Genomic DNA, 23,509 nt, shown 5'->3' with positions numbered 1-23,509 from the left:
AAAATTGAGTGAAACCCAAGACATACAATAGAGAGGGTTATGAAGATTCCACCTGCTTGATGGAGGAGATGTGGAAATATTTCCTGGAGAGGGAGTGTTTTAAAGGGAATTTAAAGAATAGATACTTTATGAACACAGAATTCACTGAACAGCCAATAAACTCACAGAAGTTGTTCAACTTCAAGACTAATCAGGAAAGTGCATATTAAAACCACAATGAGATGTTATTTCACACCTATCAGACTTGAAAAATTCAAAAATCTCTAAAACTCAGGGCCAACAAGAAAAAATAGTAAAGGTAATATTTACACCCTGGTGGTGGTGGTGGAAATTAGTACAGTCACTTTGGAGAATAATTTGGCAACATCCAGGTAAAGAGGCACTCACTCTGTGACCTCAGGATTTATTTCACTTCCAGGTGGATATACCCAGAGAAACTCCTACATATTGCAAAATACACAAGGAGATGTACCCAAAATAGGCAGAAATATCTGTGACAGCAAAAACCAGAAATGACCTAATAGCTATCATCAGGAAAACAGGTGAATTGTGGTATGATTATATACTGAATGTTAACATAAGAAAATTATGGAGAAGGAAATGGCAACTCACTCCAGTATTCTTGCCTGGAAAAGTCCATGGACAAAGGAGCCTGGTGGGCTGCAGTCCATGGGGTTACATGACTGAGCACGTGTGCATGAGGGTGGAGGGAGATGGGTTGGTAGCAATAAACTGGTAGAACTAAAAAAAAAAAAAAAAAAGAAAATTAATTAAATTCAACATGTAAAACCTCATAAACATAATACTGGGGGGGGGGGTACAGAATTCTTAACCTTGCTACTCATTTATATACAACATAAACAAGTTTATACAAACAAGTAGTATACATTGCTTAGGGATGTATATCAGTATCTCCTTATAAATATATCAAGAGAGACAGAAGGCATTACATACAAAGGCACAGGAGTGAGAAATACCAAATTCAGGAGCATAGAATATGGGTTGGAGAAAGGCTGTAATTGGGGAGGAAGTCATAGGAACATTTAAGTGTATTGGTAAAATATTTCCTTTTTTTTTTTATAATTTCTTAAGCTGAATGGCAGGTACAGAGTTGTTCTTTCTTCTCCTCTTTGTAACTTTTGTATACTTTTTTTTTTTTTTTGCTATGCCACAAGGCTTGCAGGATCTTAGTTCCCTGACCAGGGATGGAACCCCAGTCCATGGAAAGAAAGGGCTGAGTCCTAACCACTGGACCACCAGGGAATTTCCCCTTTTGTATATCTTACATACTGAATTTTTTTAAAAAACAAGTGGGGCTTCCCTGGTGGCTCAGTGGTAAAGAATCTACCTTCCAGTATGGGACACACAAATTCAATCCCTGGTCTGGGAGGATCCCACATGCCGTGGAGCAACTAAGCCTGTGGGCCACAACTACTGAGCCTGTACTCTGGAGCCCGGGAGCCCCAACTATTGAGCCCACATGCAGCAACGACTGAATCCCGCCCGCCCTAGAGCCCGCGCTTCGCAACAAGAAAACCCACCGCAAAGAGAAGCCTTCACACTGCAGCTAGAGAGCAGTCCCCGCTCTCTGGAGCTAGAGCGTGAGCACAACAATGAAGACCCAGAGCAGCCAAAAATAAATACATAAAATTATTTTTTTTTAAGTGGATGCTTGTTTATTCAGAAGAATTGAGCAGAAAGTCATTCTAGAGAGAAGAATGTTCTGGCAGGCTACATCCAGGGAACAAAGTGCCACTGTTCTGTTTGGCACGGTAAAGGGTGTTTTATATCATAAGCATAGCAACTTGCAATTATAAAACATCCTGTACCTTATAAATCACTTTCACCTACACCAGCTCATTTAATTATCAACTTGAGAGACAAGTATTCCCATTTTATAAGTGGGGGAAAATGCTCAGAAAGTTTAGGTTGTTAGAGAGGAAGTTTACAAGGATGTACAATTAACAGTAATGGTTATCACTGGTAGGTGGAGTAATAGGTGATTTTACCTTTCTTGTTTGCTGAATTCTATTTTCTGATATTTCTAAAATGAATGTTTAAAAAACAATAAAGCAGGGAGGGGAAGGGAACAGGAAAAAAGTAACTTCCTGAATGTCAAATAGTGGAGTTTTTTGATTCTGATCCTATATCCTGAATACACAAATGACAACAGAAGAAATAAAGAAGCTGACATTGGAAAAAATGTTTAATTTCACTGACAAAGAAATGCAAATTAAAACAATATGTAAGGATCATGTCTAATATATTAGCAAAAGTGTTTTTCGAGGATGAGGGTGTGGTGAAACTAGCAGTCATTTATGACTGGTAGCTTTGTAAATTGGTGCAATTCACTCAGAAAACGATTTGGCAACTAGCAACAAGAGCTGTAAAAGTGTTCACACCCTGTGGAAATAATCCAAAATGTGGAAATATTTTTTTCTGAGAGGAAAAAATAAGGATGTTCTCAAGAGCATTATTAATACAGCAGGTCATCCTCCATTCAAATAGAGGATCTGAGTTTGGCTGTTTATAGGAGGGTGAGCCTGTAATCTTCTGAATGCTTGTTTGCACTAATTGATGTACATAAAGGGAGGGTTTGTTTTTTAGTTGAAGGAAAAGTGACAAAGTGTGTGTGTGTGATTTAGAATAAATGGAGGAGATTGACCTGGTTGGTGTCTGTTCAGACTCAGGCATTCTGGACTGTCTTTTTTTTTTTCTTCTTCTTAGTGTAACTCATCTCTATGAGATTTAAGTGGAAAAGATTCATTTGTGGAAGAGTATTCTGTTTTCCTATTTGCTTTTTTTTCTCTTGTGAAATATCTTATAAATTAAAAGTCAAGAGTATATAGACAATAGATATTGATTGATTTTTTAAAGATTTTTTAAAATGTGGACCATTTTTTTTAAGTCTTTATTGAAATTGTTACAATATTGCTTTTGTTTTATGTTTTGGTTTTTCAGCCACTAGGGATGTGGGATCTTAGTGCCCCGACCAGAGATAGAACCCAACCCCCTGCTTTGGAAGGTGAAGTTTTAACCATTGGACCACTAGGAAGTTAAAGAATTATAATTCTATGATTAAAAGAACATCTATGCTTAGCATCCAGCTTAAGAAATAGAAAAGAAACTGAGCATTCTTCTTCCCCATTCCAATTAACCTCTACTTTGAATTTTATATTAATAAATCCTTTGTTTTTCATGACAGTTTGTGCTTATTGCTTAAGCAATATAGTATTTGGTTGTGTCTGTTTTAATCTGTATTGTATTTTGACCCTTACTATATGTATTTTCTGCATCTTATTTTTCGCTCTCAATATTGAGTTATTGAAGCCTATCTGTGTTAATACATACAACTGTAGTTTATTCATTTGTCCTGATGTATTCAACAATTCCACTGTGTGAATTTACCATATTTGCTGGAGGTGGGGCCACTAAACCTGCATTTTAAACAAGCACCTCAGTAGGAGGAATGCAGGTAGTTTTTGACATACTTTAAGAAATACTCAAAAAAAAAAAAAAAGAAATACTCTTAGAGGTTGAGGCCAAGCTATTACTTTTTAGTCTCCCAGCTCTCTACCTCTACCTTTTAATTTCATTTAAACTACTTGTCTCCTACTTTCCAACAATATTTTTCTTCTTCTTTTTTTGGCTGTGCTGGGTCTTCACATGCAGACTCTGTAGTTTCAGTTGCAGGCTTGGTTGCCCTGTGGCATGTGGAATCTTAGTTCCCTGATCGAGGATCGAAGCTGCATCCCCAGCATTGGAAGCTGAATTCTTTATCACTGGACCAACCAGGGAAGCCCCTCTTCACCTACATAGTTCTTATTCTTTGAATTTCCTCATTAAACTATAAACTCCTCCAAGGCAAAGATGAGGTCATTATCATTGTTGTTATCGACGTTTACAGAACACACACAACATACCAGGTCCTGTGCAAATAGTTTTCTATGTATCATTTCATTAATCCTCATCGACCCCATAAAGAAGGCTTATCCCCATTTTACAGGTAAAAAAATAAGGATCAGAGAGAGTAACTTGCCCAAGTGTAACAGCTTTTTAAATGTGGAACTCTTTCACTGTTTTGTCTTTATACCTCTAGTATTTGGTGTAGGTCTTGGTATATCAGTTCAGTTCAGTTGCTCAGTCGTGTCTGACTCTTTGCGACCCCATGGACTGCAGCACACCAGGCCTCCCTGTCCATCACCAAATCCCGGAGTCTACTCAAACTCATGTCCATTGAGTCAGTAATGCCATCAAAACATCTCATCCTCTGTCGTCCCTTCTCCTCCCTCCTTCAACCTTTCCCAGCATCAGGGTCTTTTCCAATGAGTCAGTTCTTCACATCAGGTAGCCGAAGTATTGGAGTTTCAGCTTCAACATCAGTCCTTCCAATGAACACTCAGGACTGATCTCCTTTAGGATGGACTGGTTGGATCTCCTTGCAGTCCAAGAAACTCTCAGGAGTCTTCTCCAACACCACAGTTCAAAAGCATCAATTCTTTGGCGCTTAGCTTTCTTTATAGTTCAACTCTCAATCCATACATAACAACTGGAAAAACCATAGCCTTGACTAGACAGACCTTTGCTGGCAAAGTAATGTCTCTGCTTTTTAATATGCTGTCTAGGTTGGTCATAACTTTCCTTCCAAGGAGTAAATGTCTTTTAATTTTATGGCTGCAGTCACCATCTGCAGTGATTTTGGACCCCCCAATAAAGTCTGCCACTGTTTCCACTGTTTGCCCATCTATTTGCCATGAAGTGATGGGACCAGATGCCATGATCTTAGTTTTCTGAATGTTGAGCTTTAAGCCAACTTTTTCACTCTCCTCTTTCACTTTCATCAAGAGGCTCTTTAGTTCTTCACTTTCTGCCATAAGGGGGTGTCATCTGCATATCTGAGGTTATTGATACTTGGTGTATAGTGATCAATAAATGTTTGTGTGTTTTTTTTAGTTGAACTGAAGGGAAAAATCATTGAGAACAGATGAAAAACCATCTCTTTAGTTTAGATGCTGGAGTAAGGATGGAAAACAGGAGCTAGGAACAAGATTTGGGATGCCAGATGATTACAGGGGTGAATTCTGGGGAGTGAGGTTGTGAGAAAGAATGAGGAAAAGTTGAGGCATTTTCTTTTCTTTCTTTCTTTCTTTTTTTTTTACTGTGGGCGCTTCTATACTGTTTGGAGAATTTTACAAAATCCACATGGTGCCTTTACAATTAAAAAGGTGGGGGGCAGTGTGGAGACAAGTTCCGTGACTCAGCACCAGCAAAATACAGGAAAGAGGGGGAAAGAGAAATCTAAGCCAAAGGTATCGTGGAGGTGAGAAGCTCAATTAAAAGAGTCTGGACATGATAACCCTGAGAATATGATATATATTAATGGAAGTTTGACAAAAAGGAGAGGGGGACTTCCCTGGTGCTCCAGTGGTTAAGAATCCACCTTACAAGGCAGGGAACATAGGTTTGATCCCTGGTTGGGGAACTAAGCTCCCACGTGCTGATAAGCTACTGAGCCCCTGCACCACAACTAGAGAGAAGCTATGCGCCAGATCGAAAGATTCCCATGACCCAATGAAGATTCCTTGTGCTGCAACTATTTATTTGGCTTCAACACAGCCAAATAAATAAATAGAATATTTTTTAAAAATACAGTGAGTCTTCACAGACATAGAAAACAAAATTTTTTAAAAAGGTTGGGGAGGAAAGGAATGTGACAGTAGTGTTTAGGAAGAATTCTTTTGAGGTAGAAAGAAGGTTTAATGGTCTTGCCTTTTTGTTCTGTTTCTCCCAGTGTCTGCCACGGTACTTGGTGATTAACAGTTATTTATTGGAGAGCTACTATGGGCCAGACACTAAGCCCTTGATGTCATACATTGAAGCAATGCCTTTCATTTTTCCCTCTGGAATGTGATTTACACATGGCTGCCCAATCAAACTTCCTCAAACACTGATCATGCCTCTCCTCTATTGGAAAACCATCATTGAGGACAGACACTCCTTTCCTCTAGAGAATAATATCCACACCCAGTTTGGCAACTAAGAGCCTCTCTGGTGTAACTCTTACTCACCTGTCCCTCTTCATCTCATACCGCTGCTTTTCCAGCACAAGTTCCTTGCCTATGAGCATGCCTCCATGAATTCATCCAATGAATGTTTGAAGTGAAGTGAAGTGAAGTCGCTTAGTCATGTCCAACTCTTTGCGACCCCATGGACAGAGCCATGGACTATAGCCTAACAGGCTTCTCTGTCCATGGGATTTTCCAGGCAAGAATACTGGAGTGGGTTGCCATTTCCTTTTCCAGGAGATCTTCCCAACCCAGGGATTGAACCCAGGTCCCCCGTGTTGTAGGCAGACGCTTTACCATCTGAGCCACCAGGGAAGTCACTGATCACCTAGTACATGCCAGGCACTGTTTTAAGTGCAAGGGAAGGAATGGCATGTAGGAGAAATGGCTCCCTCCTACCATGATGTTTATCAAAACAAGTAAACAGGAAAAGATCAGACAGGTATAAGGACTTTAAAGAAAATAAAATTGGATATGGGACTTCCCTGGTTATTTAACATACTGATTGTATCTGACATAGAACAATGCTTGGATAGATAAGATAAACAAAGATGATACGCTCTTATAGTACCATGAAAGGGCTGTAAAACCATTCCCAGCTAATGGGAATGTAATTTCCTCTCCTATTTTCAGGCCTTGGTCAAGAAATACTGAGTTGTCCAAAATTTCCCTTCAGGTTTTACTGTAACATCTTACAGAAAAACCTGAATGAACTCTTTGGCCAACCCAGTATTAATTGGCAACTTAGCAAGTCCATCCCTAAGGAATCACTCAGGTGTTTGCTGAGCTCTTTAGCACACAGATTTCTGGAGAACCTAGTCAAACTGGAGGGGTATAAGCAGGAGAAAAACATCAGAGGCCATTAGAAAAAATTTATTTTGAGATTTATGCATTTATAAATGTCCTGTCAGAGCAGAGTCTCTCACTGAAAGGCATTTAAAATCTAAGCCATGGAGGCCAACATTTATATAGTGATATTAAGAAGAAATCAAAGGGGTTCTAATCATGCAACTCTTGTTCCTATACAAGCTGTACCTCAGGGAAACCAAATAGTTGATTGGGGGAGTTCTCTTTACAGAAGTATTTCAGCTAATAGATGAAGAAGGATGACAGACATAAAAGCATTTGGCAAACCCAAGTGAAGTAACGGCTTATCAATGGTTGCCAACTTCATAAGAAAAGAGACAAAAAGAGGTACCAGGTGCCTCCTGACAGAAGTGCATAAGATCACTGTGGAGTATTATTGCCCATATTATTGTTGTTGTTTATTCGCTCAGTGTCGTGTTCTACTCTTTGCAACCCCATGGACTGGAGCCTGCTAGACTCCTCTGTTCTCCATTATCTCTCGCTATTTGCTCAAATTCATGTCCATTGAGTTGGTGATGATATCCAAGCATCTCATCCTCTGCCTCCCCCTTCTCCTTTCGCCTTCCATCTTTCCCAGCATCAGGATCTATTTATTTCCCAGGGAACAATACTGGAGAGGGTTGCCATTTCCTTCTCCAGGGGATCTTAACAACCCAGGGATTGATCTCGAATCTCCTGCATTGGCAGGCAGATTGTTTACCACTGAGCTACCATGGAAGCCCATTCTTGCCCTCCCCTTCTCTAAATCTGAATCTGATCATGTTTACAGATCCAGCTACCAACATTAGGAGAGCAGAGGATGAGGAGCACATTAAAGGATCCCATAGGTTGGAATTAGCAAAATACAGAACTGTAGACACTTAAAGGACAAGTTTCTCTCTTTTTTTTTTTTTTCCAACAAATGAAATACAAGGAAAGGAAGGAGAGAAGAGGGAGGACTTCTGTAAGGAACATATCAACCAATTGAATGCAAAGATCTTATCTGGATTTTGATTCAAACAAACTGAAAAATAAAAACAGGGACTTCCCTGGCAGTCCAGGGGTTAGGACTTTGCCTGAGTTCAATCCCTAGTCAGGGAACTAAGATCCTGAAAACCATGCAGCATGACCAAAAGGCATGTAAATTAAAAATAAAAATAAAACAAGTAAGATAATTAGGGAAATGTGAACACTGCAGTATTTGTATTAGTATTTGGAGTATTACAAAATCTTGTTAATTTTTTGTAGGAACAATAATAGTACTGTGGCTGTGGAGAAGGCAATGTCATCCCACTCCAGTACTGTTGCCTGGAAAATCCCATGGACGGAGGAGCCTGGTAGGCTACAGTCCATGGGGTCGCAAGAGTCAGACACGACTGAGCGACTTCACTTCTCAAACTTGGGCATGCATAATAATCACCTGGAGTGCTTATTAAAATACATATTGTGGGACTTTCCTTGTAGTCCAGTGGTTAAGATTTTGCCTTCCAATGCAGGGAACACAGGTTGGATCCATGGTCAGGGACCAAAGATCCCATGGGCCTTGGGGCGAGAAAACCAAAATTTAAAAAAAAACAAAAAAACAGAAGCAATATTGTAACAAATCCAATAAAGACTTTTAAAAAAATGGTCCACATTAAAAATAATCTTTGAAAAATTTTTAAAAAATAAAACACATATTGTTAGGTCCCACCTCTAGCTTCCAATTCAGTAAGTAAGTCTAAGATGGGGACTTGGAACTTGCATTTCTAACAAGTTCCCAGATGATGATAATGCTGCTGGTTAGGGATCATATTTTAGGAACTTACAGCACTGAATTAACCAGATTTTCTTTCCCATTCAATTATCTATTTTTTAATACTTTCAGTTCAGTTTAGTCACTCAGTCGTGTCTGATTCTTTGCGACCCCATGGACTGCAGCACACCAGGCTTCCTTGTCCATCAACAGCTCCCGGAGCTTGCTCAAACTCATGTCCACTGAGTCAGTGATGCCATACAACTATATCATCCTCTGTTGTCCCTTTCTCCTCCTGCTTAAATCTTTCCCAGCATCAGGGTCTTTTCCAATGAGTCAGTTCTTTGCATCAGTTGGTCAAAGTATCGGCGTTTCAGCTTCAGCATCAGTCCTTTCAATGAATATTCAGGACTGATTTCCTTGAGGATTGACTTGTTTTTTGCAGAGTTCCAAAGAATAGCAAGGAGAGATAAGAAAGAGAGATAAGAAAGCCTTCCTCCATGATCAGTGCAAAACAATAGAATGGGAAAGACTAGAGATCTCTTTAAGAAAATTGGAGATACCAAAGGAACATTTCATGCAAAGATGGGCACAATAAAGAACAGAAATTTTTTAATACTTTTTATTTATTTGGCTGCACCAGCTCTTTGTGGAGGCATGCAGAATCTTTAGTTGTGGCATTTGAACACTTGGTTGTGGCAGGTGGGATCTAGTTCTCTGACCAAGGACAGAACCTGGGCCCCCTGCATTAGGAGCACGGTCTCAGCCACTGGACCACCAGGGAAGTCCCTCTGATCAATTATTTATTAAAGAAAGCGTTTAGGTCGTCAGCTGAGTTCTATCCCCTGTTACAGCACTCATATGGCACTCCATATAATGGAAGAAGACTAGTGTTCCAAGGCTGATGTATTAGTCTGTATTGAGATAGGAAAGCTTGAAAGAAAAACCTTCAGTCTCCCACTTTTCTCTCCAGAGTGTTCAACACCCAACTCCCTCCTAACCCACTTATACCTGCCATGAGGATCAAGGACCCCAGCATGGGACCCTGTAAAGCTGTCGGGAACTTAGCCTACCTCCCTGCATCATCTCCAATTTCAGAGTGGTTTGATGGACATAATACGGTTCCTTCAGTCCTGTGGTGTCTCGGAGATGCTCTAACAAATCCCAGAGCTGGTCTGTTCCATGTTGTGGAAGAGGAGACCTGCAGAAAGATTCTGGCTTTTCTGTGAGTTAACTACATGACCCATAATGAGTCATTTAGGGCTTCCCTGGTGGCTCAGCAGTAAAGAATCCGCCGGCAATGCAAGCAACCTGGGTTGGATCCCCGGGTCAGGAAGATCCCCTGGAGGAGGAAATGGCAACCGACTCCAGTATTCTTGCCTGGAGAATCCCATGGACAGAGGAGCCTGGTGGCCTACAGTCCCATGGGGTCACAAAGAGTTGGACAGAACCAAAGGGACTTAGCACACATGCGATGATAAAGTGACGACATTTATCTCACTTCTCTTTTAGTAATCAGGCATCAACCACGAAACTCAGATTTCTCTATGAGTCAGTCAAAAACACTGAAGGGATGTCTTCTGTGTTTAAAACACTGGACCCTCTAGGTTTATCCTTGCCATGAAAAAACAGAAAAAGAGAACAGGTTAGGGCCTGACATGAGCTACCAATGCTCAGCTTTTCTCTATTTGGAGCACTTAGAGATAACAGAGGTGGGACTTCTCTGGTGGTCCAGCGGTTGAAACTCCAAACTTCTAATGCAATGTTTGACCCCTGGTCTCCATCCCTGGGTCAGGAAGATCCTCTGGAGAAGGAAATGGCAGTCCACTCCAGTATTCTTGCCTGGGAAATCCCATGGACAGAGGAGCTGGCTGGCTACAGTCCATGGAGTTGCAAAGAGTTGGACGTGACTGAGCAACTGAGCACGCACACAGGGAATTAAGGTTCCACATGCCTTTCAGTGCAGCCAAGAAAAAACAGAAAGATAACAGCGATGGAAATTTGGAAGGGAGGAGAAGAAGCATGAAAGACTATTTCCTACATCAGGTGAGTGTTCTGATGGCACAAAAGGTGTGCTTTCTGCCGGAAGCTCTTGTCGCATTCACTGCAGTGAAAGGGCTTCTCTCCCGTGTGCGTTCTCTGGTGTGTGAGGAAATGGGAACGCTGATTGAAGGTTTTGCCGCACTCGGGGCAGCGATAGGGTCTGTCTCCCAAGTGGATCCGCTGGTGGGTGATGAAGTGGGAGCTCTGATTGAAGCTTTTGCCGCACTCGCCACATTTATAGGGTCTTTCTCCAGTGTGGATCCGCTGGTGCTTGACCAGGGCAGAGCTGTCGGCAAAGCCCTTCCCGCAGCCGTCGCACTTAAAAGGCCTCTCGCCGGTGTGTGTCCTCTGGTGCGTGACCAGGTGTGAGCTCTGACTGAAACTCTTGTGGCAGTAAGGACAGCTGAAGGGCCTTTCTCCCGAGTGAGTGCTCATGTGGGCCACAAAATGAGAGCTATCTCGGAAGCCCTTCCCGCACTCGGGGCACTTGAAGGGCCGCTCTCCCGTGTGGGTTCGCTGGTGCTTAATCAGATCCGAGCTCTGGCCGAAACTCTCCCCGCAGTCCTGGCACCCGTAGGGCTTCACTCCTGTGTGGGTCCTCTGGTGGGTGATGAAATTGGAGCTGCGACTGAAGCTCTTGTGACACTGGAGGCACAGGTAGGGCTTCTCCCCCGTGTGGGTTCTTTGGTGCACCGTGAGGTGGGGTTTCCGTGCAAAAGTCTTCCCACACTCCGGGCACTGGTGGGGTCTCTCGCCCGTGTGGGTTCTCTGATGTTTGATGAGGGTCGAGCTGTCGCTGAATTTTTTCTCACACCTGTGGCATTGGTAGGGTTTCTCTCCTGTGTGTGTTCTGTGGTGGGTGATGAGGTCTGAACTCTGTTTGAAGCCTTTCCCGCACTCCGTGCACTTATAGGGCCTCTCGCCAGTATGGGTTCTTCGGTGCCTTACGAGATAGGAGCTCTGGTTAAAGCTTTTCCCACATTCCGCACACACCAGCTTCTTTCCTATATATCCTTCCAGGAGCTTGTTTAATTCCTTCTCCTGTGAAAAGGGCCCCTGCTGACCCTCTCCTAGGAGGGTTCCATGCTGCCCTTCTAACTCAAGACCCCTCTCCCAGTCTCCTCCCCAACTAGGAGGAGGAGAAATATCTTTATTGGCCCCTTCTGAGGATGTTCCACGTGGTTCTGCCGTTTTGGAAACGTCCTGATCAAGTTGTACCACCTGATGCTTAAATTCTGAAAAGTTAACAGAAGTAACACAGAATAAAATTATTACATATCAGGAAAGATCATCAGAAAGCAGCAAGAAAGAGTAAAATTAGTATTTTTGCTACAGACCACATTTAATCTGACTACTCTCATTCTGATTCCTGAAGAGTGGTGGCTCAGTGGTAAAGAATCCACCTGCCAATTCAGGAGATTTGGGATCAATCCCTGGGTTGGGAAGATCCCCTAGAGGAGGATATGGCAACCCACTCCAGTTTTCTTGCCTAGAGAATTCCATGGACAGAGGAGCCTGGCAGGCTACAGTCCATGGGGTCGCAAAAGAGTCAGACACAACTTAGCAACTAAACATCAATCAGGAAAGATCAGCAGAAAGCAGCAAGAAGATTAAAATTAGTGTTTTTGCAACAGATCACATTTAGTCTGACTACTCTCATTTTGATTCCTGAAGAGTTTACTGAAGATCACTGAGCTTCCCATTCATGACAGAAGGAATTCCCAAGCCCTTTTTATAAGATGGTCCAATGAAGCTTGAGGTGACCTTGATATCAAGAGTAAAGCACATATTGTCAGAAATGGGCAACTTTTTTCAATGATGTTAGAGTCTAGACAAAAGTGAAATGTTTAATTTAAATGAAGACTGTATTTGGTCAATGACTGATGGTCCAGAAAGTCAAAGTTAAACTTCTAATAGCAAGAACAAAGTCTAGGGCAGGGTTTCCCTGCTGGCTCAGTGGTGAAGAATTCGCCTGCCAATATAGGGGATGCAGGTTCGATCCCTGGTCAGGGAAGATCCCACGTTCTGCGGGACAACTAAGCCTGTGAACCTCAACTACTGAGCCCAGAAGCTCTAAAGCCTGTACATTGTAACAAGAGAAGCCACTGCAATGAGAAGCCCATGCACTACAAGTAGAGAGTAACCCCTGCTCACCACAACCAGAGAAAGCCCGCATGAAGCAATGAAGACCCGGCACAGCCAAAAATAAATAATTTTTTTTGTTAAAGTCTAGGGCAGCATTCCAAATTCCTTAACTAAACAAGGGCTGAAATGCTAGATTTCCACCCACCAGGTAACACATCTCACCTGTGTGACTTTCCCTCAAGATCTTCCTCGCCTCAAAATTTTGCAGTGGTAGGACCCATGGCTCTTCTTTCTGTTCCAGCTGGGAGATTATACTTGGTTTTGAAATCCTGTAAGGAAGGTGAACACAGGATGTTAATTTGAGCCATCACATAAGGCTTGAGAAAATGTAAGCCCCTCTTCTTCCCCAGGTAGAGGAGACCATCCCAGGAAATTCTAATGTATGTTCGGTGGTCCAGTGGTTACAAATGCACCTGCCAATACAGGGGACACAGATTAGATCCCTGGTCTGTTTTGGGAACATTCCACATGCTGCAGGGCAACTAAGCCAGTGCACCAGAACTTCCGAGCCCTGGCTCTGGAGCCTGTGCTCTGCAGTGAGAAGCCACTGTAATGAGGAAACTGTGCACTGCAACTACAGGAAGCCTGTGTGCAGCCAAAAATAGATACATAAAAATGAAAAGGGCAGCCATGGTGACGTGATAAAACAGGGTGATCTCCCAAGAGGCTGAGAAAAAGCTCTTTGCTTCCCATAAAAAAAAAAATCAGACTTGGGTGATAGAAACTCTAGAATAAGCACAATAACTCATCCCTCAAGGCACAAGGCTAAACTCCTGTGGAGAGATAACTTAATCAAAACAAAGCTGCCATGACCTCACCCTTAGAAAGAATCAAGGAAGTTAGCTATAATGTTTGGTTTTTAAATTTTCCCAGAAGGGCAGCAGTCAATATAACCATGAGAAAAAGACAAACACTTGTAGGGAAAAAAAAAAAAAGGACAAAGGACATGAATGGGCAATTCACAGAAGAAAATAAAGCAGCCTATAAATATGTGAAAAACTTTTAACTCATCATTAGCCAAAGAAATTCAAATTAAAACAACGACACACAGACAATATAGTATAAAGGTAAAGAGTGCAAACTCAAGAGTCTCATTGTCTGAATTTGAATCTTAACTCTGCCTCTGACTAGATGTGTGACCTCAGGAAAGTAATTTAAACTCCCTGTGTCTCTGTGTCTTCATCTATATATTAGAGATAATGATAAAACCCACCTTAGGGCTTCCCTGGTGACTCAGTGGTAAAGAATCTGACTGCCAATGCAGGAGACATGGGTTTGAACCCTGGTCTGGGAGGATCCCACGTGCCATGCAACTACTGTGTCCCTAAAGTCACTAATATAGGGAACACAGGTTCAATTCCTGGTTTGGGGGAAGATCTCACATGCCGAGGGGCAACTAAGCCCATGCACCACAAATACCGAGCCTGTACTCTAGGGCCCGGGAGTACTCTAGAGTCCATGTGCTGTAATTACTGAAGGCTGAGCGCCCAAGAGCTTGTGCTCTGCAACAAGAGAAGCCACTGCAATGAGAAGCCCTTGCACTGCAACTAGAAAAAAGTCTGTGCAGCAACAAAGACACAGCACAGCCAAAAATAAATAAATACATTTAATTTAATTAAAAAGACTTACCTTACAGAGTTGTCATGAGGATTAAATGATTAAGTCCTCAATAAATGTTAGCTGTCACTATTATTTTACCTACACTCTTAGATTATGATACCCCCCATGATAAATAGAATATGAAGAAATAGACACTTCATATAATGCTAACAGGAATAAATAAATTGATTCAGTCTTTTTGGAAGACATTTGGCAAAAATACCAAATATCTATTTGGTATCTTTCCTCAAACCCAGCAATTTCTAGAAATTCTAAAGAAGTGAACAAAGTAAACAAAAAAAGGACATTGTGCAAAAAAATATATATTAGCTAATTGTTAACTAATTATTTCAATAAACAAGACTTTTAAAAAGACAATTAGCAAGACAGTATCATCACAATATTGGTGAAAATTTAAAATGACCCAAACAGCTCCCAACAAAGAAATAATTGCATTTGATTGAGCCATCCGAAATTGCCAGTTTATAGGTTAAAAGTGGTCCAAAAATGGTCACATATATGGTTCAATTTAATGTAATTACTGTATTCCACACAATAAAATACTAAGTAGTTACTTTAAGTAATGTACAGATTTTATTATTGTCAAAATATAGTCACAGTACATTGTGTAATAAGGTAAGATATACCACTGAATATTCAATATGATCCCAATTATTTTTACTTCCTTTTTTTTAAATTATATATATGCTTAGGAAAATGGCTGGAAGGGTCAGTAGTGGAATAGATGACTTGTGTTTTCATTTTGCTTATCTTTTCCTTTAGTGAATATATATTACTTGTGTAATAGATACGAGGTAAAGCCGAAAGAAGGAGAGACATCCCAGAAAGAAGGTGATCCAGGGGTTAAGAAGCTGTGCTTCCACCACAGGGGACATGAGTTAGGTTCCTGGTCAGGGAATTAAGATCCTGTGTGCCTCATGGTACAGCCAAAAAAAAAAAAAGGCAGGGAGAAGGGGTTGCCATGGTATTTTAGAAAGAGCACTGGAGGGGTCTGTTTGTTTGTTTGTTTAAGTGACAAAACTCTGGGGAGAGCGCCCCCCCATCCTCCCCCCTCCCCGTTTCCACAAAGACCTGGTTGGGCTGACTTTTGCCACTTAATTTTGAGTCTCAAGGTCCTCAGCTGGAAAAGGGGAATGAAAATACATGAATCAAAGGGTTATGGTGAGATATCAATCAGACAGAAAAATATCAAAGAAATCTGAAAACCACTAAGTGCCATAAAAATAGAAGTCATTCTTTTTCTGCCAGGGAGGTGACAATTACTCTCACAGAGAGCTGGAGCTCTAAGAGACCAACATCCCTAGAGACCACTCAGATCTGGGCCCTCTCAAAGTGTCTCAGATAAAGGGACATCCCTGGTGGTCCACCAGTTAGGATTCTGAGATCCATTGTGTAGAGGCGTGGGTTCAATCCCTGGTCAGGAGACTAAAATCCCACAAGCCACTAGGCACAACCAAAAAATTAAAAAATTATACTAATAAAGCTAAGATGAAGGAAAATTGCATCCTTACCCTTTGAGAGCCCATTCTTGTATCTGTGCTGGGTGGTATCCCTGAAGAGGACTCTCTAAGCAGTGTCCAGGTAACCCACTTGTCCCTGAAGTCCCCAGCCACATCACTGAGGGTCATCAGTTCCTAAGGCAAGAGATCTCAGTATGCATCAAGAGTTCTCTAGACATTCTCACCATTATCTCAAAACGAAAAGATAGCCACCAGCACACCCAAACAAAACCCCCTCAACCAGAACAGCTCTGAGGGAAATGCTGAAAAAGGTCCATAAAGTCAAAGCTATGGTTTTTTCCATTAGTCATGTACAGATGTGAGAGTTGGATCATAAAGGGGCTGAGTGCTGAAGAATTGACAATTTCAAATTATGGTGCTGGAGAAGACTCTTGAGAGTCCCTTGGAAAGCAAGGAGATCAGTCAATCCTAAAGGAAATCAACCCTGAATATTCACTGGAAGGACTGATGTTGAAGCTAAAGCTCCAATATTTTGGCCACCTGGTGCAAAGAGCTGACTCAATGGAAAAGAATCTGATGCTGGGAAAGATTGAAGGCAGGAGGAGAAGGGGCCAGCAGAGCATGAGATGGTTAGATCACCAACTCAATGGACATGAATCTGAGCAAATTCAGGGAGATACTGAAGGTCAGGGAAGCCTGGCATGCTGCAGTCCATGGGGTTGCAAAGAGTTGGACATGACTTAGAGACTGAACAACAACAATAACAAATGCTGTCAACAACAGAAGGGATGCTCTTCTTTTCTGTTTTTACATAATCATTCCTTTGGCCAAATTTCTCATCACAAAGTGAGGACTGGGCCTCCCAAACATATTTGCAGAACCCTCACTCTTTTGAAGACATGAATGTTTTGAGGAAGAAATTGTCCACGATGGACAAGAAAAACAGAGGAGAGAGTGTGTGGGTATAACTCGATTTCTGGAAAGCACTGCATTCTCTCCAACTACATTTTCCTCAGCTAGGTAGGAGATTTTGGACTTAATTAGACTCAGATTTGTTATGAGAAAGACTGACTTTTCTTGTCTTGTAGATTTAGTGTCAATTTCAAAGGCTAAACTGTGCGGAAGTCCAAAGGGAACTGTCCTAGGTCTCATTCTATTTCAAGGTTTAATGCAGTCAGAAGTGGGACTCAAAAGACATGGATTGAAAAAACCAACATGGATAAACTGTAAAATTAAGTGAAATTTAATGAGGATAAGCATAAAACAAAATATTTGGGGGCAGAAAACAATCATTAAGACATTAATAAAATCAACATTAGTATCATGAAGAAATTATTTGGGGGGAGATGGTCAGGTTACTGGATGAATCATGAAGTTATTCAGTAATCAATATGCTGTAAGGCAGTAGGAGTCACAAAAAACATATAAGATAATGTTGGGTTTTTTGTTTGTTTTTCCACTTAAAGAGTTTCCACTAGAAACAAATACAAGTCAGCAAGCTGAATCTGCTACAAAGAATTCTGCGTTTCAGTGGAGAATGGACTAGACTGGGGTGAGGAAGTTTGACTCTTTCTCATCTTTGTCTTACCTGTCGAAGCACCTGGTACTACTAGAATACATAAACACTTTTTCTGGGAACACTGATGCATTTACAGACATTGCTATTGGCCACTTAGAATGTATTGGGTTTTTAAGACTTTAAAAACCATATGAATACATATCATCTCTCTGGTTTAAAACCTTAATAAAAAAAAAATAATGTCATTAGGACAAGAACACCGTAATGAGTCTGAGCAAACATTTTATTTCTACATCCATTACAAACCCACAGCAGGGCCCCCTTGCAGGAGACAGCGAGATGGAGAACTCTTAGTCAGGGTTGGACAAACGCTGGTTCCCACCCAGTCTGTTGCCCCCTGTACAGGTGACCTCAGGTGACCTCAAAGGCCCTAGAGGCTGTGGTGCTGTGACTAAGTGCCACTGTGAGAAGCACTAGTTGGTTCACTGGGTTTATTAATAGGAACATGACCGCACGGCTAGGACCGAGACCCATTCTCCTCACTCGGTGCTGCAGGCCCCAATCTGGGTGCAGCGATCAGAGGGTCGCAAAGCTAAACTGAAACCAGAAGACCATCACTGAGGAGCAAAAAAAAAAGAAAGAAAGAAAGAAAAAAGATTAAGAGGATGAGCTTCCCGATGCCGGCAGAGAAAAGTGCAGCCACCTCTCCCCACTCCTCAGCAAGACCCGTGGGCTCGGAAAAGCGAGAGCAGGGACCTGGCAGGGACAACCGCGGGGCGCTAGGCGAGCCCCATCCACGCCCCTCAGCAGCTCCGAGGCTGCAGCCTCAGTCTCCTTCCCCGGATCACTCACCGCCCCGGGGCCAGCCCCGGATGGAACACCGATCGAGGGTCCTCCACCGCCGCGCTGCAGCCGGCACGCTACGCCTTGGCGGTCCTGCCCAAAACCCGACCGGGATTCGTGACAGGGCTGTGGGGACACAGGTGGGACGCCCGGCAAGACAGCCAGCAGCCGGAAAACACCGCCCCCGTTCTCTTGCCATTGGCCTCTCAGCTTTAGGGCCGAGAAGTCTTCCCTGTCCATAGGCTAAGAGAGCTTTCAATCACCGCGGAGCTTTTTGGGAAATGTAGTTTGAGCGAGCCCTCAAAGAACTGGGAGTTCCTGGACGCCGGGTTCCCAGCGGTGACAAGTAGTAAACCCAGTTCCCGAGCTACCTGGTCGCTAGGACCGCCTCTTCGGAGCTGAGAAGGGGATCCAAGGACTATATCCAGAGAGGGATCTGAAGATGCGAACCTCTGGGCCTCACCTGACTGGCGCAGAGCAGCCCGGTACCAAGCACGGCGTCTCCCGCGCTCTGCCACCTAGCCCTTCCAGAGAGAGGAGCAGCTCGGCGCTACGATCTTGGGGTGCAGCCTCCTCTGTCGGGTCCCCGCCCTAACCCGGGGCGGCCAGAGCCTGAATGATGTGTCCCGAAGCTAAGTACCAGGCCAACTCAGACAGGACGTAACAGACCCCAATCAGGAGCCGTTAAGTGGAAAACAGACTTTCTGCTTCCCTCTATTAGCAGCACAGTTCTCAGGCGAATCCCCTTTCCATTATAGCCAGAGGAAGCCTGCGAGAGCATCAAGTATTCTAGGAAATGTGGTATTGGGTTCCAAATTGTGGAGACTCTTGGATCTTACCTGAGATCCAGTTTTCACTTGGGGGCCAGTGTAGAGGGGGTGGGGGGAGGCGGGGACTACGTAAAATATAATGAAAACCTTTCCTTACAATGAAAAGGTTTGCCAATCTACTCTGTTGATTGACTGCAATTAAAAAAAAAAGTAATCTGCAGAAAACTGGAAACAGAATTACCATATGATCTAGCAGTCCAGTCCAGGGACTATACTTGGATAAAACTGTAATTCAAAAAGCTTCATGCACCTCATGTTCATAGTAGCACTCTTCACAATAGCCAAAACATGAAAACAACCTAAGCATCCACAGACAGATGAATGGATGAAGATGTGTTACGTATATACAATGGAATACTACTCAGTCATTAAAAAGAATAAAATAATGCCATTTGCAGCAACATGGATGGATCTAGAGATTATCACGCTAAGTGAAGTAAGTCAGAAAGACAAATACCATATGATGTCACTTATTTGTGGAATCTAAAATATAACACAAATGAACCTCTCTGAAGCAGAAATAGATTCATAGACATAGAGAACAGACTTGTGGTTGCTAAGGGGTAGTGGGAAGGGAGAGGGGTGGACTTGGGAGTCCAAACAAGGGAGAGTTTGGGGTTGTCAGATGCAAACTACTAAGATTACATTTAGAATGGATATACAACAAGGTCCTACTGTGTAGTTCAAGGAACTATATTCACTATCCTGTGATAAACCATAATGGAAAAGACTCAGTCAGTCAGTTCAGTCGCTCAGTTGTGTCCGACTCTTTGTGACCTCATGAACCCCAGCACACCAGGCCTCTCTGTCCATCACCAACTCCCAGAGACTACCCAAATTCATGTCCATTGAGTCGGTGATGCCATCCAACCATCCCATCCTCCGTCCTCCCCTTCTCCTCCTTCCTTCAATCCTTCCCAACATCAGGGCCTTTTCAAATGAGTCAGCTCTTCGCATCAGGTGGCCAAAATACTGGAGTTTCAGCTTCAACATCAGTCCTTTCAATGAACACTCAGGACTGATCTTCTTTAGGATGGACTGGTTGGATCTCTTTGCAGTCCAAGGGACTCTCAAGAGTCTTCTCCAACACCACATCAATTCTTCGGCGCTCAGCTTTCTTTATAGTCCAACTCTCACATCCATACATGACCACAGGAAAAACCATAGCCTTGACTAGACGGACGTTTGTTGGCAAAGTAATGTCTCTGATTTTTAATATGCTGTCTATGTTCGTCATAATTTTCCTTCCAAGGAGTAAGCGTCTTTTAATTTCATGGCTGCAGTCACCATCTGCAGTCATTTGGGAGCCCAGAAAAATAAAGTCAGGCACTGTTTCCACTGTTTGCCCATCTATTTGCCATGAAGTGATGGGACTGGATGCCATGATCTTAGTTTTCTGAACGTTGAGCTTTAAGCCAACTTTATCACTCTCCTCTTTCACTTTCATCAAGAGGCTCTTTAGTTCTTCTTCACTTTCTGCCATAAGCGTGGTGTCATCTGCATATCTGAGGTTATTGATATTTCTCCCGGCAATCTTGACTCCAGCTTGTGTTTCTTCCAGCCCAGCATTTCTCATGATGTACTCTGCATAGAAGTTAAATAAGCAGGGTGACAATATACAGCCTTGACGTACTCCTTTTCCTATTTGGAACCAGTCTGTTGCTCCATGTCCAGTTCTAACTGTTGCTTCCTGACCTGCATACAGGTTTCTCAAGAGACAGGTCAGATGGTCTGGTATTCCCATCTCTTTCAGAATTTTCCACAGTTTATTGTGATCCACACAGTCAAAGGCTTTGGCATAGTCAATAAAGCAGAAATAGATGTTTTTCTGGAACTCTCTTGCTTTTTCGATGATCCAACAGATGTTGGCAATTTGATCTCTGGTTCCTCTGCCTTTTCTAAAACCAGCTTGAACATCTGGAAGTTCACGGTTCGCATATTGCTGAAGCCTGGCTTGGAGAATTTTGAGCCTTTCTTTACTAGCATGTGAGATGAGTGCAATTGTGCGGTAGTTTGAGCATTCTTTGGCATTGCCTTTCTTTGGGACTGGAATGAAAACTGACCTTTTCCAGTCCTGTGGCCACTGCTGAGTTTTCCAAATTTGCTGGCATATTGAGTGCAGCACTTTCACAGCATCATCTTTCAGGATTTGAAATAGCTCAACTGGAATTCCATCACCTCCACTAGCTTTGTTCGTAGTTATGCTTCCTAAGGCCCACTTGACTTCACATTCCAGAATGTCTGGCTCTAGGTGAGTGATCACACCATCATGATTATCTGGGTCATAAAGATCTTTTTTGTATAGTTCTCCTGTGTATTCTTGCCACCTCTTCTTAATATCTTCTGCCTCTGTTAGGTCCATACCATTTCTGTCCTTTATTGAGCTCATCTTTGCATAATGTTCCCTTGGTATCTCTAATTTTCTTGAAGAGATCTCTAGTCTTTCCTATTCTATTGTTTTCCTCTATTTCTTTGCATTGATCGCTGAGGAAGGCTTTCTTATCTCTCCTTGCTCTTCTTTGGAACTCTGCATTCAAATGGGTATATTTTTCCTTTTCTCCTTTGCTTTTCACTTCTCTCCTTTTCACAGCTATTTGTAAGGCCTCCTCAGACAGCCATTTTGCTTTTTGGCATTTCTTTTTCTTAGGGATGGACTTGATCCCTGTCTCCTGTACAGTGTCACGAACCTCCGTCCATAGTTCATCAGGCACTCTGTCTATCAGATCTAGTCCCTTAAATATATTTCCCACTTCCATTGTATAATCATAAGGGATTTGATTTAGGTCATACCTGAATGGTCTAGTGGTTTTCCCCATTTTCTTCAATTTAAGTCTGAATTTGGCAATAAGGAGTTCATGATCCAAACCACAGTCAGCTCCTGGTCTTGTTTTTGCTGACTGTATAGAGCTTCTACATCTTTGGCTGCAAAGAATATAATCAATCTGATTTCAGTGTTGACCATCTGGTAATGTCCATGTGTAGAGTCTTCTTTTGTGTTGTTGGAAGAGGGTGTTTGCTATGACCAGTGCATTCTCTTGGCAAAATTCTATTAGCCTTTGCCCTGCTTCATTCTGTGCTCCAAGGCCAAATTTGCCTGTTACTCCAGGTATTTCTTGACTTCCTATTTTTGCATTCCGGTCCCCTATAATGAAAAGGACAGCTTTTTTGGGTGTTAGTTCTAAAAGGTCTTGTAGGTCTTCATAGAACTGTTCAAATTCAGCTTCTTCAGCATTACTGGTCGGGGCATAGACTTGGATTACCATGATATTGAATGATTTGTCTTGGAAAAGAACAGAGATCATTCTGTTGTTTTTGAGATTGCATCCAAGTACTGCATTTAGGACTCTTTTGTTGACTACAATGGCTACTCCTTTTCTTCTAAGGGATTCCTGCCCACAGTAGTAGATATAATGGTCATCTGAATTAAATTCACCCATTCCAGTCCATCTTAGTTTGCTGATTCCTAGAACGTCAACATTCACTCTTGCCATCTCCTGTTTGACCACTTCCAATTCGCCTTGATTCATGGACCTAACATTCCATGTTCCTATGCAGTATTGCTCTTTACAGCATCGGACCTTGCTTCTGTCACCAGTCCCATCCACAACTGGGTGGTGTTTTTGCTTTGGCTCCATCCCTTCATTCTTTCTGGAGTTATTTCTCCACTGATCTCCAGTAGCATATTGGGCACCTACCGACCTGGGGAGTTCATCTTTCAGTGTCCTATTTTTTTGCCTTTTCATACTGTTCATGGGGTTCTCAAGGCAAGAATGGAAAAGACTATGTAGGTATATATTAGATATAGTAGATATAATGAATTTATATATATATAGGAATATGTGAAAGTGAAAGTTTTAATCTCCCAGTCATGTCTAACTCTTTGTGACCCCATGGACTGTAGCCCGCCAGGCTCCTCTGAACATGGAATTCTCCAGACAAGACACTGGAGTGGGTTGCCATTCCATTCTCCAGGGGATCTTCCCAACCCAGGGATCAAACCCCGGTCTCCTGCATGGCAGGCAGATTCTTTACCATCTTAGCCACCAGGGAAGCCCATTTAGGAATATATATAGGTATAGATAAAAGAATATTTTTTCATATAAATTCCATTTAGTCTATTGATTTTCACAGTATGCTTTCATTGATTTTTGTTCAGCTCTAGTATCTGTTGCCAACATTTGGTTGCAACCGACAAGTGTAGTTCCAATGACTGTTGGCTGGTATTTTTATTTACATAAACAAAAATGAAACAATGAAGACATATGTAATGTGAGTGGCTTCTTTTTTGAAAATAAGCAGTCGTCAATGGTTTTTGAATACTGAAAGACTATTTCTTCATATTTTTGGAGAAGGAAATGGCAACCCATTCCAGTACTCTTGCTTGGAAAATCCCATGGATGGAG

General features: G+C 42.3%; 1 protein-coding gene across 4 annotated transcripts in view; it reads right to left on the bottom strand.

Moving 5' to 3' along the window:
* Positions 1–18,456, bottom strand: part of IQGAP1 (IQ motif containing GTPase activating protein 1) — a 128,567-nt gene extending 110,111 nt beyond the window's left edge. For 3 of the 4 annotated variants that reach the window (XM_081546956.1, XM_081546958.1, XM_081546959.1), the window contains exons 1-3: positions 18,286–18,446; positions 15,966–16,088; positions 12,997–13,103 (exon numbers count right to left, since the gene is read on the bottom strand). In XM_081546956.1, the coding sequence (XP_081403082.1) occupies positions 12,997–13,103; positions 15,966–16,069 (211 nt within the window). In that variant the 5' untranslated portion in view covers positions 16,070–16,088; positions 18,286–18,446. Of the gene's footprint in view, positions 1–12,996; positions 13,104–15,965; positions 16,089–18,285 lie in introns of all 4 variants that reach the window. The other variant, XM_081546957.1, reaches the window with a different exon arrangement.
* Between the last annotated feature and the right edge of the window lie 5,053 nt (positions 18,457–23,509).

The sequence above is a fragment of the Giraffa tippelskirchi genome, chromosome 12 (genome assembly GCF_054371585.1).
Source record: "Giraffa tippelskirchi isolate mGirTip1 chromosome 12, T2T-mGirTip1v1.2.pri, whole genome shotgun sequence".
In the NCBI taxonomy this organism is placed as follows: Eukaryota; Metazoa; Chordata; class Mammalia; order Artiodactyla; family Giraffidae; genus Giraffa; species Giraffa tippelskirchi.
The sequence above is the reverse complement of the archived record's forward strand: the minus strand, read 5'-3'. Positions and strand labels throughout refer to the sequence as shown.